This window comes from Sander lucioperca, chromosome 19 (assembly GCF_008315115.2).
Source record: "Sander lucioperca isolate FBNREF2018 chromosome 19, SLUC_FBN_1.2, whole genome shotgun sequence".
NCBI classification, from domain to species: Eukaryota; Metazoa; Chordata; class Actinopteri; order Perciformes; family Percidae; genus Sander; species Sander lucioperca.
The window spans coordinates 12,029,266-12,053,111 of NC_050191.1; the positions used below are offsets into that span (position 1 = coordinate 12,029,266).

General features: G+C 39.6%; 1 protein-coding gene across 1 annotated transcript in view; it reads left to right on the forward strand.

Annotated features, from left to right (window-relative positions):
• Positions 1-23,846, forward strand: part of lpgat1 (lysophosphatidylglycerol acyltransferase 1) — a 44,982-nt gene that overhangs the window by 2,408 nt on the left and 18,728 nt on the right. Inside the window, exons 3-4 of the mRNA XM_031322555.2 lie at positions 16,588-16,706; positions 19,616-19,711. Of these exons, the coding sequence (XP_031178415.1) occupies positions 16,588-16,706; positions 19,616-19,711 (215 nt within the window). The remainder of the gene's footprint in view (positions 1-16,587; positions 16,707-19,615; positions 19,712-23,846) is intronic.

Consider the following 23,846-nt stretch of genomic DNA (forward strand, 5'->3'; position numbering starts at 1 on the left):
CTTGAGCCTGAAAATCGCTATCGAATCGTGACATTTTCTGAATGGTGCACCCCTATTGCCTCAGTAGCCCCTTTCACACAGCCTGTTCAAGGCGGGAATGTTGTGCCATTATTGCACATTGTCATTATTCCACCAAACGGTACAAACACGGAATGGCGGGGCAGAGTTGTTCCACCGATAACCCAACAGCAGAGGTAGTCACAGAGCTGAATTGATGCCTGTGTAAAAGGAAAAGTGGCAGGGCGGGACTATGCACACGCACACACTAGACGTAGACGTGTTACATATCACGACTCTTTTGCATCAAGAATGCCAGCATGCTATCTAAAATCACACACTGGAGCAGCATTATGCCAGCATTGTTTAGTTCAAAGTGGGCATACAGTAAAGTTGGATCTTCTTTACGGCAGTATTGCAGAAACTCTGTAAAAGAGGCTAGTGACTCAAACGTAAATAAGGGCTGGGCGATATAAAAATGTCTATCATATATATTTGTCTATATTGTTTGTAGCACAATGTCGAAAAACCAGTGGCCTAACTGCATTACGGCAAAATATGAATGGATTTGGTAAGAATTATACAGAGACAGTTCAACAAACACACGTATCTGACACTAGTAGAAGAACAGCAGGATATCATGAGTTGTTTGTTGGTTCCTCTCAGCTGGCTCATTGAATATCTTGAAGTGATTCAGGCAGTCAGTGGTGTATGGTTGCACAGAGCTGCGAGCAAAATGCTTACAAATTGCTAAGTGGTGAACATGGGGAGCAACAAGGCGCACTGATTAATAATGCAAAGCGTTCAGCCTATAGAACACCTGGTCTTGCGTCGAGTAATATGTGTTACAGACCTTGATTGACAGTGTTTGAAAGTTGGATGCCATACGTCTATATCATGAAAATGGAGACTAAAGTTTAGTTTAGACTATCGGATATAACGATCACTGAAATTTGGAATCTAGTACTTCTTCCGGTATATTTATTGTACGCACTTGTGGTTTAGCTGTGTGTATTAGTCTTTGGTCCATCCCATATGTGCTCCTTATCCTGACATAAACCAGATTTAAGTGGATGTGACCTTAGTCTGAACATATCAGAAATTGTGCATTTTTGCAGCTCCAGTGCATCATCAGTCAGTTATTAGGGAACCGTATCAGGCCACAAAATTATTTTGAATGTCACTTTTAACAGCAAAACTTGTGACCAATATAAAAAAAAAGCTGTCTGGTGCAGACAGAATAATGTGATTTTAATGTTAATACAAAGTTAAGTTGAATTTAACTTTAAACAAACCACACACTCAAAAAAGGCGCAATGGATAATGTATCATTTTATGATGGGTGACACTGTATTATATATGATAAGCCCAGCTATGATGCAGTGTAGTGGCATTATGACACGCCATGCACAGCCACTTTAATTAAAGTGTCCTCCATTTTATTTGTATACTTCTGCACAAGCATGCCAAGTGTTAAGTCTTTGGTATTGTTGTTTGGCACATGTGGGTCAGCTCAGAAGGATGAATTGTGTTAGACTGCTGCCAGATATTGGCCATATTACAAAAAACTGTGCGAACGAGATCAGGGCATTAAATCCGTACGGAATAATAAATACTGGCAATATAAACATAGCATCAGATAAACAGCATTCAAGGGCAGTAGTCCTAGAGCATTTGAGTATCAGTGTTGTGATCCACATACAAGGACACTTCGACAAGGCTGGTTCGATCAACCCTGTTACCTTTCACTCACTAGGCAGTCCTGTGTAACTAACCTGCACTGTGAATGACCTTTGAATCTGGACAACACATAACATTTAGATGCTTTTTCAAAGGTTGCAGTTTTACTCTCACTCTTACAGTGCATATTTTTCCTCATTCTTTCCAAGTAACAGCTGCAAATGATGTATATATTGGTACGTTTATCACTTGTTTTCCATGCAAACAATTTCAATACAACACATTCCTGCTTGTATGTTGTGTTTACGACATGCATAACGACAAATTTCACACTTTTTGTTTGCGTAGTTACAGATGGAACATAGATTTTCTTTTGCTGTGTTGTTCAGCCTGCACGTGCACTCAAAGACATGCTAAATGTATGTCAGGGGAAACCGTGATACTCACTCACAGCTTGACACACTGCAGTCTGGAAGCTGAGCCTTGGTTAACATCAGAGATAAAGGAGGTTGCATCACCTCCCCAGGAGAAGCAGAACAATGGTGGTTTGTAGATACGATACAGTCACCAAATAGAGGCATATACTGTGTATTCTTTATCATTCGGACAATTTGGACAAAAAGACACAAGGTGATATGTAGAAAAACTTTCTAGACTGACCCCCCTGACTTAGAAGTTAAATCTAAAGCTTCTCTAAGAGGCTTAGTTTGAATCATTAAGTGAAGCGTGAAGGCAGGGTTCAACAATAAGGGTTGTCCGATGGCCCGGGGCAAGGAAAACACCACCTCGCACAAGTAAATATAACAACTCACTTGCCCGTTTGGGCAAGTACAAGCTAAAGCAAAAAAGTGTTTCAAGCATCCTGGATGAAGGAGTTTTCTAGGGTGGCAGTAGAGGATGTCGATCAAACCACTACAATGTTTTGCGAAGTTTGCCGCAAGTTCGAGTCCAAGGCAGATACAAGTGGATCATATTTTAAAGGAATGTCTTCATTCAGAAAACAAATAATGGACTACCATGAAATCAAGCCGCATCTCGCTTGCATGGCAGCTAAGAGGACTTTTTCGTTATTTGATAACCACTAATTAAAAAAAACAACCGTTTGTATAGACACAGACAGATATCCTCCCCGTGGTTCTTGTAGAAATTTAATTATGACAACTGCTAGAGTTCAGCTCAACTCTACCCAGTGAGATGTGTCATTTATCCATAACTAAAGCAACTGAGCTTCATCCCTTTGAAAGATACTAATTTTATTAAAGGTGCAATATGTAATACTGACAGCTAGTGTTTAAAATAGTTACTGCAGTACAAATTCAAAATACTGGAGAGTGTCGTCTCCCCCGCCCCCTCCTCCCCAGACTCAAAGTTCACGGAGGTTGCCAGGCTGAGACCGCAACATCCATAGTTTCGCTTTGCCAGACCCTCCTCCAAAGCACGCTGAAGGAGCATCCACAACAATGTTGCTAGACGCTTGTCTCACATAGCCAGATATTACTTCACAGCACAGCGGAATAGCTAACGTTAGATGCTGCTATATTGATAGTCAGGATGGGAGATTAACTTTTTTGCCCACCAGCCACTGTGGCTGTTGGATGCCCAATTTTACCAGCCACTTATATTTTTTACCAGCCACTTTTTCCGGAATTCAAATTTATAAAAAGTGCACGAGCATATTTTGAATTGCTTCAATACATTATTTTTTATTATTAATACATATTTTATTAATATAGGCAAATAAAAAGTGATGTGAAAAATAAGCCTGCAAGACCATGGTAAAATTGTGTTTGGTCATATTCTACAGTAATTGTAGGCCTACATGTTTAATGAACAAAAATAATATTGACTCATCTCAGTAACATTAACATTAACACAAGCATTAAACAGTCCCTCCAGGATTTCACAGCCTTTTTTTGAAATTATTGCGGACCAAAATGCCTGATTTTGCGGGAGCTTTTGTAAAAAATTGCGATAAAAGTTGCCATGTCTTTTGTATTTTTGTTGCAATGAAGTTGCGAGAGACATTGAAAGTTGCTTTTTTGTATAGTTCTTTAGAAATAAAAAGGAAACTTATTTTGGGCGAGAATACAATTACTCTGGGCTGAGTTTTCATAGTAACCTTTCCAAAAAAGCTCAGGATGCTGCAAATGTTGGTATAATATGAAAAATGGCTGGTGGATTTAAGACAAATTATAATTTATTGAATGAATCAAATTTGAACATTTCTGTCAATGGCTTGTTGATCTTTACATTGTTAGTTAATTTCCTAACCTGGCCTGGGACACACATTCATACGGTTTGATAAAGCACTTGTTGGACTTTAACTTATCATTGCGCTTATAATAACGAGCGTAGCTGTCCTCAATTTAGGTCATCATGTACGTCTCATCTCCGTTTTTTCCTGCATCCACCGTGTGGGTGTGTGTGTGTGGGGGGGGTATGTGGGTGTGGGTGTGGGTGTGTGTGGAACTGAGCAGCAGAGGGCCGACAGGATTAAAACAGCAGCAGCTTTCAGCTACTGAAAAATTGTTACAGCGTACATTGATGTTTAATACAGGTTGGCAGGACGGTCTGAAATGTTTTGCATGGTCTTTCGCTGTACGTATGGCTGGTATACAAGGCAAAGTCACCCGCCACTTTGAAAAAGTACCCGCCATTGGCTGGTGGCGGGTGCTAATTTCCCACCCTGTTGACAGTCATAGAAGCCCATGCTCATGCAGAGCTCTGTACCCAACTGACAGACACACTTTTTCGGCTTAGAATTACGGTAGGAACCGCCGTCCTCTCCACTGGACTGAACACACTTTATTGGCTTAGAATTACGGCAACAATCGCTAAACACACTGCAAACTCATCGTCCACGCTTCCCGATTTATAGCCCCCCTCTCTTGGCTTAAAATAACTCACCGTTACAGCCTACACATTGTAAACAGCCGTGACCCACTTGCTTGGTTAACGTTAGCAGGATTAGCATGGTGGCGTTAGCCAGGACCAGTGGGGATCACTTTACTGGCTGTGTCTCAATTTGTTGTGTGAGTGCACGAATGTAGAAATGACATAAAATGCCTGTTCCTTGTAGCCGTGATAAATTGGCCTGAAGCTAATGCTTACCTGTTCAGGAGGAACTCAGCCAACTCGTAACTAACGTTACAGCTATAGCACGCTGGGTTTACGTTTTTACAGGTGTATGTATATCTGGCAACCCGGCCTGGCTGTCAAACTGGGCAGTTGATAACAACACACAGGCCAAAACACATTCCGTTCCGTCACGGAACGGAAATTGTTATCAGAAAAGATAGTATTTAAACTTAGCATGTTTCCTTAATATCTGAAGACGCATTGGGGTCATTTTTGGATTTATTACAGTAAATATATTACATGTTGGACTTTTAAAAAAACGGGCTCACCCTGGCCAAGCTACTATTGCCATCATTAGCTTGACCGCTTTGCTTAGCAGAGCATCATTAACCCTTTCCCAGCAGTCTGTTATAATTTCTTATATAAGCTACTTGCATGTGATTATTGAGGCTACGTTTCAAGAGCAGAAAGCTATGTTGCTGTAACATCAAGACCCACGACTATGGACATACTCCATACAAACTGTTTTTGTGTTCTGCTGATGCTGGCTCTTTCAGTCAACGGCACATTTTGAATACAACACAGATGCAGATGCAACACATTATGGTAATCACAGTCAGTTAGCCATTAGCCAATAGTCATTTTAGAGAACTGCCAGCTTCATGCGTCAAGACTGAATCATCCTGAAAAAAAAGCTGTAGTAAGTTATTACAGTTATAAGCACTTCTGTCTTACATGAGGCAGTGTCCCTATTCTCTCTGTGGACAATGTTGTTACGCTGTTTGTATGCACAAAGACAGCGTAATGCGTTGTTATAAACTGGTATTGCTAACAATGGCTAACATGGCTAGAGCTAATGAAAACAATGAAAATCCGATTTGTAAATGCAACGCATTAAACTCGGGTGTGACGTCATTCCCAGCTTCGGCTTTTGAGTTCCAAGGTAAATGGAATGCACTATTAGGGTGACACATGCGCGCGCACACACACACACACACACACACACACACACACACACACACACACACACGCACACACGCACACGCACGCAGAGAGTGGACACAAACAGGTGCACTTAAGCCAGCAGGATTAAGTTTTCATTGCATGTTCCATGAGTGGGTCGTCTGTTTGGTCGATGAAGAGATCAAAGATTACATTTGCACACTTGTTTCCCAGTTTTGACTTGTATTTCCGAGTCTTATTTGAATGTAAAGTTTACATGAAACACAGAGCTGGTTATTCATGTCCCTGTAAACATGCATCTAACATTATCCAGACTTCTGATCCCTGCCTGCTGTCCACACAGTTTTTGACTCTTTAACTTTGACTTAGTTTTCACCGACTCCGTAATCTCAACTAGAGCTGTCGATTAATAGATTAGTTGGATCGATATAAAATTCATCTGCAACTGTTTTGATAATCAGTTAATCATTTACACTGCAAAACTGTGCAAATTGCGCTGCTTTTCCAGGTTTTATATTATAGTAAATACAATATTTTGGGATTTTGAAATATAGGCTGGATAAAAAAACTAGGATATTCTGATGGATATTTTCTATATATTTATTTTTTATTTTATATTTTACTTAAACATATGAATAGTTTACCTACACACACCCACACGCAACTAAAATATATAAAAAAAAAAAACTTTCAATGCCTCAACCTTTTGAACATGTAAATCATGATATTGTTTAGAGCTGAAATGACTAGACTAGAGTTAATTGGCAACAATTCTGAGTCATTAAGCAAAAATTCACTGGTTCAAGCTTCTTATAAGTGAATATTTGCTGGCCTTTTTAGTCTTCTATGATAGTAAACAGAATATCTTTGGGTCTGTTGGTCAGACAGAACAAAAAATTTGAATATGTCAACTTGGGCTATAGGAAACTATGATGGACATTTTAAACCATTTTCTAACATACATATATATATATATATATATATATATATATATATATATATATATATATATATATATATATATATATATATATATATCTCTAACATAATTGACAGATCAATTGATAGTAAAAAATAATCTATCATGTTGTTTGTCTGAATAACTACTACATTATTTAAAGACACTTGACTTCCATGTTGACAGCAGAGAATTTCCAGAAACCTGTTTAGGTGCCACAGTGTTCTTTTTCTGTTTTAAAATAAAAATCATCAAATCCTCATATTTGAGTAACAGGGACCCAAGAATTGGTTTAACATCGTTGCCTAAAAATGACCAATTGACTAACCGTTGCATCAGATTTCTCAAAACCAGGAGAAAAGCTTGTTATATTTCGTGTACATATGCATAAATGTTTTGGTACAACATTGATTAAATTTCAGATGTGCTAAGCAGTATGTAGGGCTGTAGTAAATCCAGAGCGTATCACCTCATTTTTAAGCTATAACAGAAACGGCTCTTGGTTTGTTTGAAGCCTTTGTATAGCCATCATACACCCACACAAGTGTTATTAGTTACTTGGCTCATTAGACTTACACTCTGGACTGTGTGGGTGTATACAGATCATACTTGATTGACATCTCTCTAACTGTCCTGAATTATCTTAGTTGCACCTGTTAGACTGAGACAGTTTACAGCTTTATGATTTTTTTTTTTTGTCAGTATATAGACCTTAGCTGAGCTCTATAGTTTGTCAGATCTTTGTCAAATGATGTCTCCTGTCCTGTTTGACATGAACAATATTTGGTATTTCTAATGTTTTTCTTTGTGCTGGCAGTGTCTTTGTGATCGATGCAAATAGCTGCTCTAAATGCATTAGCGGGGGGCACTTTTGAAAGCTTTTTATTTAGGGAGAGAGATACCTTTTGGTGTCTTGCTTACAGACTTTGGTAAATGTATAATGTATGTACTGCATGAAAACCTACTGTAGGTCAGGATACATGTGCAGTCATGTTGTAAAGGAGGCGACCCAGCATGGAATTATTATACTGCAGCTTGGGGTCAGTTGAGAGGGCGATAGCATGAATGGGCGTTAACATCACTTTTGTTCATGTCTGTAGGGCTGCAACTAACGATTATTTTAATAATTGATTAATCTGTCGATTTATTTTTTCGATTAATCGATGAATTGGATAAAAAAACAAAAGCATTAATTTACATCAATTCAATACATACATACTTGTTGTTTTAGTTAATAGCTGTGTAAAGGTAAGTAACTCAAAGAGCAGATACAGACAAAACACACACACACACACACACACACACACACACACACACACACACACACACACACACACACGTTCACTTGAAGCTTATTCATTAAATTATTACCATCATTGTAGTAAGTGCAAGTTAAGTTCATTTGTACACCACATTTAAACACAGCTTAAGATGACCAAGTGCTATAAAAGAACTTTAAAATGAAATTAAAAAGTACAACACACACAAATATATATGTCAACAATAACTGATATGGGACAAAGCACAGAATATATATATGACAATAGATTGAAAAATGAATAGGCCAAAAAAGGCGAGTCTTTAGTCCTGCTTTACTACTGTTATTAACGAGCTAACGCTAGCTTGTCATGCTAGTCAGCTGGATAACGAGTAAACACCACACCAGCACCAGAAGAGAGACGTTACGTTCCTCACTTCAAAACGGAACAAAAGTAGGATTCTGTAGTGACTTTACCCTGCTGTTGAACTCCCTTCCTCCTCATCAAGGACTCCAACATGTTTACGTTTTAGGTGCTGAATCATCACCGTGGTGCGCCTGTGCCATGTCGCGTTTACTTATCTTGCAATTAACACGTTTTTGATTTATTTAGTGTGAATTCTCCCACACCTTGGATGACTTGGGTGATACTGATTTCTCTGCCTCCGCCATGTGTTTCAGAACAACGTTAAGGGTCCGGTCTCTCTCCGTATTTCCTCTACCCCCGCTCTGCTCTTTTTTCTTCTCTTTCGCTCCACGCCGCACCGCTCCGCACTCAACTCAATTGCAGTCTCCGCGACTGAGTGGCGTGTCGCGCGACACAACGAATCGATAATGAAATTCGTTGCCAACTTTTTTAATAATCAAATTTTATCAATTTGTTGTTGCAGCCCTACATGTTTGCATAAGTGAAGGCTGATGTTTCATTCCCCGATGTACAGAGAGACTGAGGTATTGATGTGGATGAACAACACATCATGTGGTAAATCCATATTTTAATGTTGACATGTTGTGATGTACTTGATGCAACAAACTTTCAGAAGCAACGGGTGGGGTCAAATGAGCTTTTAGCTTTTAATGAGGGAAAGGAATTACAGGCAATTCATGAGACCTGTTTACTCCATTAAACCTACTGGGCTACTACTGTAACCTGTTCATGTCCTCTCTGACCATGGCTGTGAACATTGTTTTACATATGTGGTAAATGTCTTGTCCTGTTGAGCCAATTTACTATACATGTCCCATATGGAGATTAGGGATGTACCAATCCGATATTGATATCTGATATCAGGCGATATTGAACTAAATTGCTGGATTGGGTATTATGACTATGGGGCACATCTATTCAACTGTTTATATTATGTTTTTTTTTCTCTCCACCTTCACCTACTTGCACACATCTAAAGAAAAATCAACAAGCTTTTCTGTACTGCAAGTTCTTGTTACTTATTGACCAAAACAATAAAATATCTGTAGTAAGCTAATACCAGCCCAGCTCTCATCATGATTACTACTACTTTTTCTAGACTCATGTCTCCCTCATAACTGAAGATCAGGGTTATTGTAAAAGCAAGAGCTTCAAATTTTTACTCTGAGTGGTTGCTCTGTTGACCCAGTAACCAGAAAGCTTTAATCATCAATGAAAATGTCCCCTTTCTGCTCTGGTTTTCCACACAAGTCTTATTTTTGTGTGTGCACTCTTTCCTCTTTGGCCACACACTGGTGCGGACACCATGGACACCACCATGTGATGCCTTGCTACATCCCTCTCCTCTAGAGAGGGAGAAAGAAGTGTAGCAATGGGACGGCAAGGTCCGCAGCCGTACACCGTTTAGCTGACCACCAATGCCGGATTAGACGGTGTGCCTGCAGCATGACTGTCATCCTGCTGCGCTAACTGTGTCATCTCTCAAAGACAATTTCCCTAATGTATTCTATCTGACAGATGACCCATCTCTCTGATATCATTTACGCTCGTCTCCCGCAACAATGGGGACTCCAGCGAGGCTGAAGGCATGCTCCTTATGAAATGACATTGCCTTAAGGGTACGTACACCCCACACACAGTCATTCTTCTAGAGGTATGCTCTCGATTCCTGTTCTTGTGAGAGTTGAGCTAATTCTCCGGAGGACAGGAGGTGAAACAAAGGCCTAAATTGAACATGCCAACAGCTCGTCCCCCTCCATCCCATTTTCTTTTTTTCTTTTCTTTTTTTTATCGCGTTCTTTAACCTTAAGGAGATCTCCTTGTGTGACTGTTGGAAGATTCAAAAACCCCATGTGTTGCCAGGCTACAGCACAGCCAATGTGTCAAAGTGCATTAGAGAGGTAGAACGAACAATGATCAACATGTTGTCACTTGTCCTATAGTCAATGCATCCACCAAGCAAGTAATAACCTCAAATGTCTAAGTGCAGCCATGTAGTGTGTTCTCTAATATCTGCTACCGAACTGTTGAATGACTAAGTTGTGCATTCATTACATGACTACATCTCATATGAACATGCTGTATAGCTAGCAGGAGGTACAGTGGGTTGAATTTTAAGTTGGAATGAGACCAGCTTGAACCTTTTTGTCATCAAAAACTATCCTGTCGGAAATGAGTTGGCCTTTTACTGTGAGTCATGCAGAAATGGTTAATCTGACGGGTTCTTTGAAAAGCTTTTCTCCTAGGGTCATGACAGCAGATCTTGCATCTCATTCAGTGGAGTCTACACTTACATATAATTGCAGTTTTTAACCTAAAAGGTTGGCTGTAGTTGGATGTCTGCCCACGATGTATATAGTTGACACGAAGAACAGATTTAAGCTGTTTTATTTCAGGAGTTCTTTTTTTGCTCAAGTAAATTGATCCTGGATTTGTGTGCCTCGGATAAGTTGGTAATTATTAAGAATATTTTCTAGCCTGACAAGCCAGACCCACATCAAGATGTTGGGTCTCACCATTGGCAGGGCTCAATCCGAGGGGCAGGATAAACGGTTGTCCAACCAGAACAACGCTAGTCGATAGATTCAACTTTTGCTGTATCCGGTCGGCAAAACTCGCAGCTTCCTTTTTTAAGAATGACTTCAGTGCTTAACTCAAAGTCTTCCAGAGTCGCAGCCAAAGCCGATTCGAAAGACCGCTGTTCGCCAGCAGCCATCTTCTTTGTTTTCAAGTAAGAGGGAATTCATGTGGAACCATCGCAACTCTGCCGTCCTTATGTTAAGCCCGCCCACCGACTCTATACACCAGGGGTGTCAAACTCAACTTCCCTGAGGGCCACACTAGAAAATGAGAGGGCCAGACATATAGTTTATTGATTTTATGTCATGGGAAAAGTCAGATATCTTTGACTGTATTATTGCATGTTCGACATAGTCTTCTCACTTACACTTTGGTCGACAAAAATGACGAAGAAAATGCCAAAAACTTTGGAAATAGTATCAAAAATGTCGACAAAAACTTTGTGAAAAGTGACAAAGTATTTGGGCCAAAATGTATTGTGAACCATAATGTGTATAGGGGCCGGATTAAAATTTGGTTTTTCCAGCTCGCAAGCTAACGGAGAGTTGCTAGACTGACCCTGGCTGCAAATTACATTTGCTGCCGCTAGGTGCATCTAGATTTCTAGGCTAAATGTTTTCAGTTCCTGTAGATAATAATGTTAGAGAGTGAAACGATCAATAAAAAGTCCCTTGAAGATGCACTTCAGATGTCACATTGCTTAGCAACAGCCTCAGTTATCTGGTGTTAGCTGGTATGGAAAAGTAGAGTTAAATGGCTGTCAGGCATATTCAGGAGGGGATATGTGAAGAAAAACTAACCACACAAATATTGTTATTGCAAAGAAATTCCATGCTACATCACAATAGTATTAATGCCATATAACCCACAGCAAGGTCTTCACAGCAATGCTATGCAGGCAAGCTATCAAATGCATTGTTCTTTGAGCAGACCAGTTGGGTTGTGTGCTGTACTGATGGATCTTTTGTCACTTTATTTTGTAGCTTGACCGCCTAAATTCAATTTGAAGATGATCCCATCACGTTCAGCCTTGCTAATGACTGTGACCATACTAGTACTCCTTATCCTTTTCATTAACGACACCAACTGTGCCAAGAAAAAAAACCCGCTGTCTTTGTGTACTCAGTTTGTATATTGACTTCCTCCAGAATGGCTTTTGACTGACCCCAGAGAGTGTAATGACCCTGGTTTATTTGTCCTTTTGTGTACAAAGACAGAGCAGTAGTAAGAGCTAGAGAGCTTACTCAAACATTAGCTGCGTTGAATTCTGGTCTTTTAAGGCTGCTGTCAGATGAAAAATTGTATCAACTTCTGCTATGTTTCATTTTTCTCTGTATGACTGCTTTTTGATTCAGAGGGACCAACACCAGAACCTGACATTTATCATCTTCAATCACAATGTGACATCATGTTGTGTACAGCAGGAAAGTCATCCATTAAAATAAGAAAACTACAACACTGAAAAACAAAATAGCCCCAGAAATGCAAGTTAGACTGCCAAGAGTTTTTTTTTTTTTTTTTAATAAATAATCCTATATCTTGTAGCTGTCTGGTTTTGTATTGGTGTCATGTTTTTGCTTAATTAAATGTTAAACTTGGTGTATAAAGAAACCTTTCTGATCTTTATCTGCTAGCAATCCTAACGTCAACTCCCACACAGAGGGGAAGCGCTCACTAACTCTGCACCCTAAGGCCTGACTGATGCAAAATTTGGATTACACAGAGCTGGAGCCGGTTAGACCTGCCCAGAACTGTGGTGATTTCCAGCAGACGATTGCAGTCCCTGCTGAATCTTTTCACTTGCGTGGTTCTCTGTTAATATGCAGAGCTGTTGAAGTGTGTTTAAATTGCAAAGGCAGCTTATGTTTTCTAAAGGAGGGCTATTGTTGTCATCCCTCATCTCACAGTCATGTTTCCTCTTTTGTTGCAGCTCCTTTGTGTATCCTATCAACAATAAGACACAGATGAATGTTTAGTAAAGTAGCCTGTATGCTCTGTCTGACAATGTAAATCGGGGAAGAGAGAGCAAGTGGCTGTTGGAGATCCACTCCTGTAGGTACGAATAGAGACGCTGGTCAATGTCAGGTTGAAAGCGTTTGTCAGGTAGAAGCACTGTATTGCTGAAAATTAGAAACCGTAGCAAGTTTTCACTGATTTAACACATTGCACTCTATTAAAGATCGCGGCATTAGTAATTATCATAAAACATTAACCATGTGTCTCTCCCTTTTTGAAATGATTTGATGTGTAGAAGCTGATAGAAAACCAGTAAGGATACATTTATATTAATCTGATACTCTGTAATCCAAAGCTTCTGTGATATGATTTAAACATTGATTCAGTTTAGAATGAATGGAATTTGATAGTTTTATTTGTTCATGTAGTCATGTTCAGTGTATTAGTTTTGAGCTAAATAAACTAAATAAAAGTGTTTTGTTTTTGAATTCAAGTTCTGAATCGGAAATTAACCACACCAATAATGGACATGGGCTGTGATAACTTGTATTTTTATTTTTTTTTTCGCTGATGTGTGTACATTTTACATAGCAGCTTTAGATATGGCCTTCAACTGGGAGGAGTTCAGGACGCGTTATTATGGATCCCACTGCAGATCTAGGCAAGACCCTACGAAGACCCAAGGCCCTATGAAGCAGCCCGGTTGGTTGAGGTTAGCCATTGACCTTGAGTAGTTAAGGTTAGGAGAGCCGAATGGTCAGGGGATAGGATCTGAACGGGCACATTGACGCCTGGCCAATCGTAGCGCGCGAATGCCATTGAAGGGCGGGTCTTGCCTAGAACTGCCGTGGGTTCCATTATAACGTGTTATGGACCAGTGCGCTTTGGAATTAGCGTTAGCTGCTAATGCTTCTCTTTGTTTGCTAACGCTAGTCACCTCTTTCTACTCCTGTCTGTTTACTTCTTGAGTTACAAGCGAGGTTTGTGGTGTCACCAGCAATTTTATAGATTGAAAACGGGCGTGTGATTAGAGAAGATGGCTAGCTAGCAGGAGAGAGGCAGACACTTAGATAGGTAGCTACAGGAGCAAGCATACAGAAGAGTTTCTTGGAAAGGTCACTTTCTGACAGCTGCTTGATTTTTGTACAGGTTATATCTGTAATTGCATATCAGTGTAGTTGTACTATATACCAGACTGCTGAAATGACATATACAAGGTTTGGTGTGATTTTTAATAGAAATAAAATAAACGTACCGTTTACGTGACCACAAAAACCTTTCATAGCCCATTTCTTGTGGTTTTCTTGTTGTGGCTGCTTCACCAGTTAATGCTGTCATTTCAATCATTACAAGCTTCCTGCTGCATGCCACGGACACACAATCATAAGCTTTTATTGATATGAATGAACAACAACTGACTAATCATTGATTTGGTGTCTACATCACTGATTCAGCATAAGATGAATCCAAATCATTTGGCTGTGATATTTTGAGTGAAGCATGTAGGCTGAGTCCTCTGCAGAGGCCCGGGTTCGAGTCCAACCTGCGGCCCTTTGCTGCGTGTCTTTCCCCATCTCTCGCCCACCTTTCCTGTCTATCCACTGTCACTTTCAAATAAACGGAAAAGCCCCAAAAAATTATCTTAATAAAAAAAAAAAAAAAAAGGTGTTGGTGGTAGATGAGACCTGGGTGTACCTGTGTGCAGTGTACCGTGCTTGATGTGCCTGTACTTGGCCCAAAGAACTGCAGCTTGCAGCTATATTTTGCTTTGTATTATTTTTATCACTTTGACAGTGAACAAAGCCGCAGTTCTGTTCTCAGCTCTACATGGATGCCTTGTGTGGTTTCACTGAAGAGGAAAGCATTATTTATGGATCGTAGACATGCAAATAAGCCTGATCTCCTGTTGTAGCAGGATTTAGACCTAATGTACTGCTTATCCAAATAAAAATGTTATTTCAGGCAGGGAGCTCCCATACCAACAAGTCCGCTCATGATGTTGACACATCTTTTGTCAAGTACCTGCTGTGATCTTTACTAAAAATCAAGTAGATGGTTCAGGATATGTAGTCAGTGTTGGGAAAATTTAATTATGTGACTCTAGAAACTGATAATGAAATGTTAGCTAATATAATTTGCCAGAATGCCATAAAATGCCCATAAGTAAGTTGGTTCTTCTGCTTTTTGAGCAATGTTTAGAAATACATACACCATGTAACTTTGAGATACTGATTTTGATAAGCAATATAACTCAACATCTTTTGTTATTCTTATAAGTTGTTAGATATTCAACCTGTAGTATCTGCATCTTCTTTTTAAAGTATGTTACACCTCATACATGTTGTGGCTGCACCAGAACCCACTTATGACAGTTCAGTTTGTGGATGATGGCTCAGATGATCAGACAAGGATTTGAAAGTCTGGTACTATTTAATGAAGTTTCCTCTGCTCTGCTCAGAGTGGTCAATAGTAAGAGTGATTGTGATACCATTTCCTGAAACTCACTTCTCCTTTCTCATTTCAAACCACATGGCCAACATTTTGTCATTCCCTTTCAACATCAATTAATACACATGATGACTAAATCTTATACAGCAAAATGCCTAAAATCTAGCTTTAAATGTTCCCTTGATGTGGCCGGGGTTGGCTCAGTGGGTAGAACAGGCGCACATAAACATAGAGGTTTATGCCTCGATGCAGAGGTCCAGGGTTCAAATCCAATATGTCCTATCCTTTTAAAGGCGGAAAAGCCCCAAAAAAATCTTTAAAAAAAAACCCTGATGTAATCGACTGAAACTCATTTCGCCACATTAACAGCAAAGTGTAAATGTTTTTTCCAACCCACTTGTAGAAGGTAGTAGCATGGAAATAAACCTTTGCTCTGTGATCCAGGCAGAGAGGATATGCAGAGCAGAGAGCAGGCAGGCAGTAGTGAGAGAATGACAGGACACTTGTGGATTTAAGAACAGAAAGTTAGTTTTTAAAGGAGTAACATTTACTGTTGGTATAGGCAAATTGGATTTCAGTGTGTATACCAAAGATGTCTTCCTTCACTCTATTTTAATTGTATTGACACAATTAAAAACATGAACCACAACTGTCTGGCATTCCAGACAGGTGTTTGAAGAGTTTTGTTGGTCCCACTGTATGTTTATTACTTTACTTTATTAGTGATTTCAAAATGTAATGTTTGGCCGTTTCTTATAAAGTGCTGAATGAAACACTGAGGTATGTTGCAATGGTCGATCAGTGTGTATTTGATCCACATCTACATGCCCATTAAATATTCATTTAAATTTAAAAAAAACTTAGTGGAGAGTGCATTTTTGGCAAAGGTGTGCACTCCAAGATCTCTGTTTAAAGGTACCTTTGGAGTTTTTGACTGACAGATTCCGTCCAATGGTTTTACACTTTTTCACTGATTGACAGTTGGTTGCCAAGAGTAGTAGCAATGTACAAATAAAGGCAGTGAAGAAGAAGACTGCTGTCTCACAAACATGAATGTAAACGAATTTTACAATATATATTTTTTTAAATTGGCTTTGCTTGTTTTATGAGGAAAATGCATTCAGCATGGTTGTTAGACCTAAAAGACACACACAATGAGTTTTAGTGACAGTTTGCAATAAAACTCCACGGGGCACTTCCTGTTTAACCATTATGTGTTTGTCTGTTTATTTCGCCATGCAGTAACGGAGTGGGGTGACGACGTACGGCCCATCTCTGAAGAAGAAGCCATGGTCATCGTCAACCACCAATCCACAGGAGATGTGTGTACGCTCATGATGTGCCTGCAAGACAAGGGCATGGTAAGAACAGAGAGAAACGTTACCTCATTCTGTCCCTTTTAGGAAATCCTGGAATATAACATTAAGGTTGAACAGGGTCACGTCGCCGTAAATAGAAGCAATGCAGTAGTTTGAACCTGCAGGGTACTCGGCACCCTCTGTATTTTGCTGAACAGGCTGCTGTCTGGGCATGTTTCTGTCTTAGTCACTGCAAATAAGGGGTTCCTGTAGAATTGCACACATTGCCCAAACCCTCTAATCCTAAGTTAATTCTGTTTGTTTTAAGGATGTTTGTTAAAGGTTAGCCAATGTATTTGTCAGTTTGTTTGGCCAAGTGATAGTTGTTTATGAGAACAAGGTATTAGACTGTCAGTTATCAAGTTATTATGTTTAGTGCATCCCAGAGTTATTTTGTAAAGTTTTTTTTTTGTACTCCGTGTCAATTTCACATATTGACTTTTTGACAGTCAATAAGGCAGGAGGAAGCCCTTTTTGTAGAACAGGAGAGAGCCATAGTGATGGGATGATACCTTTTTTCAAGTCAAAACAGTAGAGACGGATGGCCTCGCAAAGCAGTGCTGCGGTTTGCTGCATTCAAATGAGGCAGGGAGCCAACCACCGACGTGGAAAAATTTGAGCGGTGGCTGCTTTGCGTTCTTTCACACTGATCATTTTCAACAGGCAAGGAAGTTTAAACGTATCCAAACATCAGTGTGCACACACTCCTCTTCCTCTGTTTCAATAGGATACTTGTTGACTTGTAATTATAATAATTGCTCATTATTGCGTAATTTTCACAGAAGATGACTCGTCATGCACACGTACAAAGTTCACATAGTTGTCTCTGGTAACATAAAACATAAATACAGATCGAAAATGATATCTGTATTGCGTAATTTCATGTATTGACACAAAATGTGTTAATACAGAGAGAACTGGAGCTGAAAAGCATTTAAATAGTTTTTTGGGGGGGATGTGGTCGTGAGTGTATAACAAGTTGCACATTGAAATGTATCTGTATTCATTTAAAGTGCTCATATTAATGCTTTTTGTCTAACTGGGAAGTAAAAGGCCCAAAATTACAGCAGAGCATACTCTTCTTCAGGCAGGAATGTCAGCACAATACAAAATGTACAACTCCAGACTGTAGTGTCAGTCACTTTGTAGCTGTGTTCACTGATTAGTTTTCCCCTCAGTGTTAATCAGACATTGTTAGGGGCTCAGCTACTTGCTTAATTGCCAAGGTTGACATGTAGCCACTACACTTTATTAACCAAATGCACATTAAAACCATACAGATTATATTTCCTAAAACATATTGTCAGCTAGTGCTGTACAATGAATCAAATTTTAATCACGATCACGATTTTGGCTTCCAACGATCAAATTTGCGTGATTGAGCGATATTTGAAATGCGTCATTCTGTTTATAGAACGCTCCGTATCAGGTTTTTTTTTTCTGCAAAGCCAATCTACGCTCCGTAAACCACTGTCTGATCACGTGCCTCCATGAGCCAATCAGAGTTGTTCCCTGCACCGCGCAGCTTAGTTTCTAGATGTAGACAGTCACAGAGGACAGAGTAACGTGAGGAAAATTCCACAACAGATAAAGTCGGTCATAAGCCGGTCACAATGTTTACCAATAAACACAGCATTTTGTCCCGTCTGTGTTGTTTTTCAGACAACAGCAGTGACCAGTGAGTCTTGTAGCTCATATTTTTAGCAGCAGACTGTTGTACGTCCCGCTGTTGGAATCCTCTACAGTGAAATACATTCACACTACACCGTTTAGCTGTCAGCATTATAGCCGTGTTTAATCCAGGTACCACTGTAGCTAATGGTAGGCTAACGTTACCTGCTGTGTAACGTGTTCTTAGTGTTTACGAGCATGACATGCAGCGATGTTTATGTTGCTTCTAACATGGGTTTCAGAGCAACAGAGCGCAACGCAGACATGTAAGTGGCACCGTAATGAGGCACCGATATACGCGTTGCTATTTTGTCCGGTAGATACCGGGCAACATATGCGCCGTTAATGTGAACAGAAAATTGCATTGCCTGTATCTTTTCACAGCAAGCACGCATGTGTGGAAAGCGGTCGCACAACAGCTGAAATGGCATACTCCTTCATAGTATCCTTCAACAAAGGAGGAATGTAGCACAATATGGATGTGAAAGCAGTTATAATTAGCCTATGTGACAATAAAATTTGTTTTGGTTAAAATCAACAAATGATTGTGATAATTAATCGTGATCTCAATATTATATATTATATATCAAAATAATCGTGATTATCATTTTGGCCATAATCGTGCAGCCCTATTGTCAGCAACAGAAGTGAGTTTAAAAATAGAATATCAGGAGAGAAAAGTCACATTATATGTAGAGATGTTCTGATACAATGTTTTCCTTCCCGATACTGATTCCACATCCTATGCGATACCAGCATTTTAGGCAGTATCAGAGGCATTCCCGATACTGATATCGGAACCACTGTAATTATCTGTCAAGCCTGAAAGTCAAATCTGTCACTTTTCTCTCAAATAATTGATTATTTAACTCCAAACGTGCAGCTTGCTGTCCTGTCACCCAAATCATGCTGGAGATTGGCTGTGAATTCTGGGACGGTGGGGACAGATGTGATGTTGTATGTTTATTTTTTGGCTAAGGCTGGCACTGCACTGGAGCTGCCTAGCTGCGCTGCACAAACATGATGACATGATCCGCCTCAGCAACTGCATCCCTGGCCCAGTTTATCCTCTTAGCACTGAAAGGACAGTAAGCCAAAGCTGCATCGATGCAGGTCATGAAGGTGGAAGTGCTCAGAGGGGCAGTATCAGTTTTGGGCCCTGGCACCAAACTCATGTGCTTTTTGCTTACAGGTGAATTTGGGGATTGAGATTTCTATTGTATTTCTCCTCTCTTTTTCAGGTGGTACAAAAAATGATGTGGTTGATGGACCATGTGTTCAAATACACTAACTTTGGTCTAGTGTCCCTGATCCATGGGGACTTTTTCATCAGACAGGTAAGAGACCTACAATTGTCACTAAAGGTTGTTGTAGGCTTACTTTCAAAAGTGTGAAATGTTGCATTGTCTGTTTTTATTGTCACACCTGTTATTTGGCCATCAGAAGTTGAAAATTAACATACTCCGCTTTACATTTTAACATTACACATATTGACAAACAGGGAGCTGCCTGGCAGGTTTTTTTTATTTGTTAAATTAGCCTCAGTAGGCTACATCAACAGTTGTCGCTGGGAGATGAAAGACTATTTTCCCTCACTTGCCCACACCTTGTTTTTCCCAGAAGGGTTGCAACATAGACCTTCAGGCCATAACCCAACTCTCTCAACCTCCCGGCTACTGCTGGCCTGTTTTCACTGCGCTCTGCAAAGTGAAGTTGCTACCCATCTGTTGTCCCAGCTGGACAGCAGATATGTTGGTGGGATTCCTACAGCCATGTTGTCCTCTGAAAAGAATAACAGCAGTGGACAGTAGGGAGTGTGGGAGGGCTGCTTAGCCCCACTGGGTCAGATTGACCCTCTGTTGTAGGGTAGCTTACACATGAAGCTGACAGGGCTCCTATTGGTCAGGGAATTCCTGGAATATCATACAATTGTGTGGATCTATATATAAATATATATAATTTGAGCTTCACTTGTATTTTTTATTTTCTATTTGTATTTTTACCACCTATATTTGCACTTTAATGGGTAAGTTCAATACAATTCAAACAAATAAAAACAGTAACTTAGCTTTATTTTCCTCATGTTATAATCAAAGTGAATTATACATGTCTCAATAAAAAAACAAAACAAAGGGAAATATAAGTCCTTTATTTAGGATATAAAAGCACAGCAAAGCATATTACTGTATGGCATTGTACCACAGTTAGGCAATATATTTAAGAAAGAATGTACGTAGGCCTATTATTAATTTACACAAATTTATAGTAACACTTCAACTTGAAGACAAACAGCCAACTTAAACTAAAAACTGTAAACATCAGCGAGCAGGCTGGGGTTTTGAAGTCACTTCAGTCAGTTGTTGTCCTCTTGGCATTCGCAGTAGGTCAAGTAGTGTCGCCTATCTGCGATTTTCTCCAGAAACTTCCACATGCCTTCCATTTTGTGAAAGACAAACTTGAATGGCTTCAACTGATGCCTCTCGTCTGCATCCATGGCTGCACACAATAAAGCTGAAAACACGGTTATATATTAAACAGTTTACGTTGTCCACAGAAAAAAATCTATGCTGCCTTCACGTACTAGTTGGAAGATCCTACTTCCCACTTGTGAAATTGGAATTACAAGTATGTTATGTTCAAGTGCTTTGTTGCTTTATTCTCACCTGCTTCTTGGGGCTAGACTAGACTGTTTCCCACTCGAAATTATGAGTACACAGGTTGTTTATGTGCAACTTCCAATCGGCAACTCGTATTTACCATAATTCCGATAGCACCTGAAGGCAGCATAAAATGCAACTTCAAAAACTAGTCATCGTAGGCGAAAGTACATTTAACACGAAAAAGTAGCCCATATGTGTAACATTCAGTAATTTGCATTATTTATATTTATATATTAATAGCGGTAACAATTTTAACGACAAACAAATGCAAGAATCATGCATTTAAACATTTTGGAATAAAGCAAATCAGTCACCCACCTTTGCAAAGTGGCATCAGGTTGCGCTCGTCATGCTGCAAGTTAACATAACGACCTTTAAAGTTAAAGTCATTTCCTGTCCTGACCCGCTTGACAGTGGAGGTCTTCTGACAGTGGAGCCTGCAACCGAAGCAACTCCACAGTGAAGGTCTTTCTTTCAGTCTGTCCCTATTTTAAAAGCGACCGCTAAATTCACTACGAGATGGCCAGGGTGAACTAGACATCCGGACACCTGGAGTCACGACAGTAACATGTAATAAATAGTGTTACTATTCATGTCACAGTAGTGTCACAACGAAGACATTTAACCCAACGTGCAAAAATCAAAATTTGAATGTATCGAATAAATACAATGTATTGCTCAGCCCTACTACTGTATGTCAGAATACATCAGCTTATATACATTTGATGATTTAGATGTTAATGATGAGCCTGTCTTTTCTTTCTGTGGGGCTAAACAGGACGTGCTGGCACCAGCTCCAATAGGACAAAGATTTTAAAATATCATTATCATATTAAATAACAGCATTGTTGATTGGTTGGTTTGTGTTGGAAAATTAATGAAAAGCCCACACATTCCTCTCTCACTTTTTGAGCTATAAAAATACCATAGCCATGGCAAGAGGAAATTCAATTCTTTAGCTCATGGAAATGCTTTGCCGTCGAATTTCACATCAGGCACTGTGCTGAGGGTGAAGCACCCTGAGCCTGCTAACGGCCAGACGGGCTGTAGTGGAAGGTCTGAGCAGTCTGGGTCATTTCTGCCATCCTCTGTCTCTCTGTGATCCCCATTGGCATTCTTGCGTGGGCATTTTTGATATCCTTCCCCAGAATACTTCACACGTCCGCATAGCACAGCAAGCATCTGCCCCAGCCTAATAATAATAATATATAGTAATATTTTTTTATTTTAAGGATGTACAAAGCCATAAAATGTTTATATTCTGAACACACAAATAATTCACATCACAGTCACTAGCAGGTGTTGACATTTTCTGGTCACATTTCAGCCACCTATTTATACAAAATCTTGACTGGAGTCGAGTCAAACTGGCAAGTAAGGTTATACAAAGTGCGAGTGCATATTTTAATGTACAAGTTTACACATCTGATAACTAGAAGTTGTGGTGGTCGAGCACAGTTACAAACACGCATGTTGGAGCATAGAAACGGGAGTTTCTGGGAGAGGAAATTCTAGGGATGAAATTTAATTTTAGTTAGTATTAGCAGCTTGAAGAGACAAGGAAAGATGTGAAAGTGTGGTTTTGCTTGCTCCTGACCCCCCCGACCTCTAAAATAATAATAAAACCCTAAAATATGTAATAAGTTGTAGTAATGCAGTAAAGAAGTAAGGTTTTATTGGCCATCAACCTCACGTTAACGCTAGCCTGCACGGAGCCAGTGGAGCATAACAGTTTCAACAAAAGCTAAACATTCACACCTTTATGAAGGTAAGATTTATAGCAGGGCTGTTGTTTTAATGACTGCATTAGTTTTAAGTTGGTGTACCTAATAATAAAGTGGCAACTGAGTGCATATCTTTGGTTCTAATTGACGCAAGCATGTGGGAGCCTAGCTGAGGCGAAGCTAAGCAGGTTGCTCACTTTAGAGACAAGTGGCCAATTATTAAAGACCTTCAGCTATAGATAAGCCATCTAATGATTCAGTCAAATCCAACTCCAAATGCAAAACATTATTCATTTGTACAAAAAAAGAAAAAGATGTTATTCTGACATTGGGAAAGCAGGAGAGGTACTCTCCTCTTCCTCACTATATAGACAGTCAAACAGCAACATTGTGGAGTACATATCCACAATTCATGTGGCTTCTGTAGCCGCAGTAAACCACAGAAACAGTCTCACGGTCATGTATAGGTTTGTGAATTCCTATTCCTCTCTGTGAATCAGAGACATTGTAGCTGCAGCTAAAAAATCCTTCACTTTTGTTTTGGCAAAATAATTATATTTATTTAGCCTTTTTAATTGTGTTGTAAGCACTTTTACTACACACAGCTGCATGTGTACTTACGTGACACATACAAAGACCAGCCCAGCTATGCTAATGCATTTAAAATGGCTTTTGACCGGGCCTAACTCAAAATCAATTCCGCTCCGCTTCGTCCCGTTACTGCTAATGCTCTTAATGTTGTCAAGGCCATCATGTTTTGCATCCATTTCAGTAGTGCTATTAATGTTGCTCTTGGTGCTTTAGTGTGTCTGCATCTAACCTGGGATTTGTTTGGTTTGTTTGTATGCTCACAAAAACCATCTACCTTTTTAGGTTAATGGATTTTAGCATTAAGCTTCAATCATTTTGTTTCTTTAGGGGAAATAAAGAAAGCTAACTATTTGAGTTAAATGCACTTGTTTTGAATGTAGTCCTCTAGTTTTAGCAGCCCATTTTGGGAAACTCTACATTTTTCACCTGTTCAAGACTTGAACAGATGAAACCTATGATGCTCGCATTGTTTATTTTCTTAACATATTTCCTTTGTT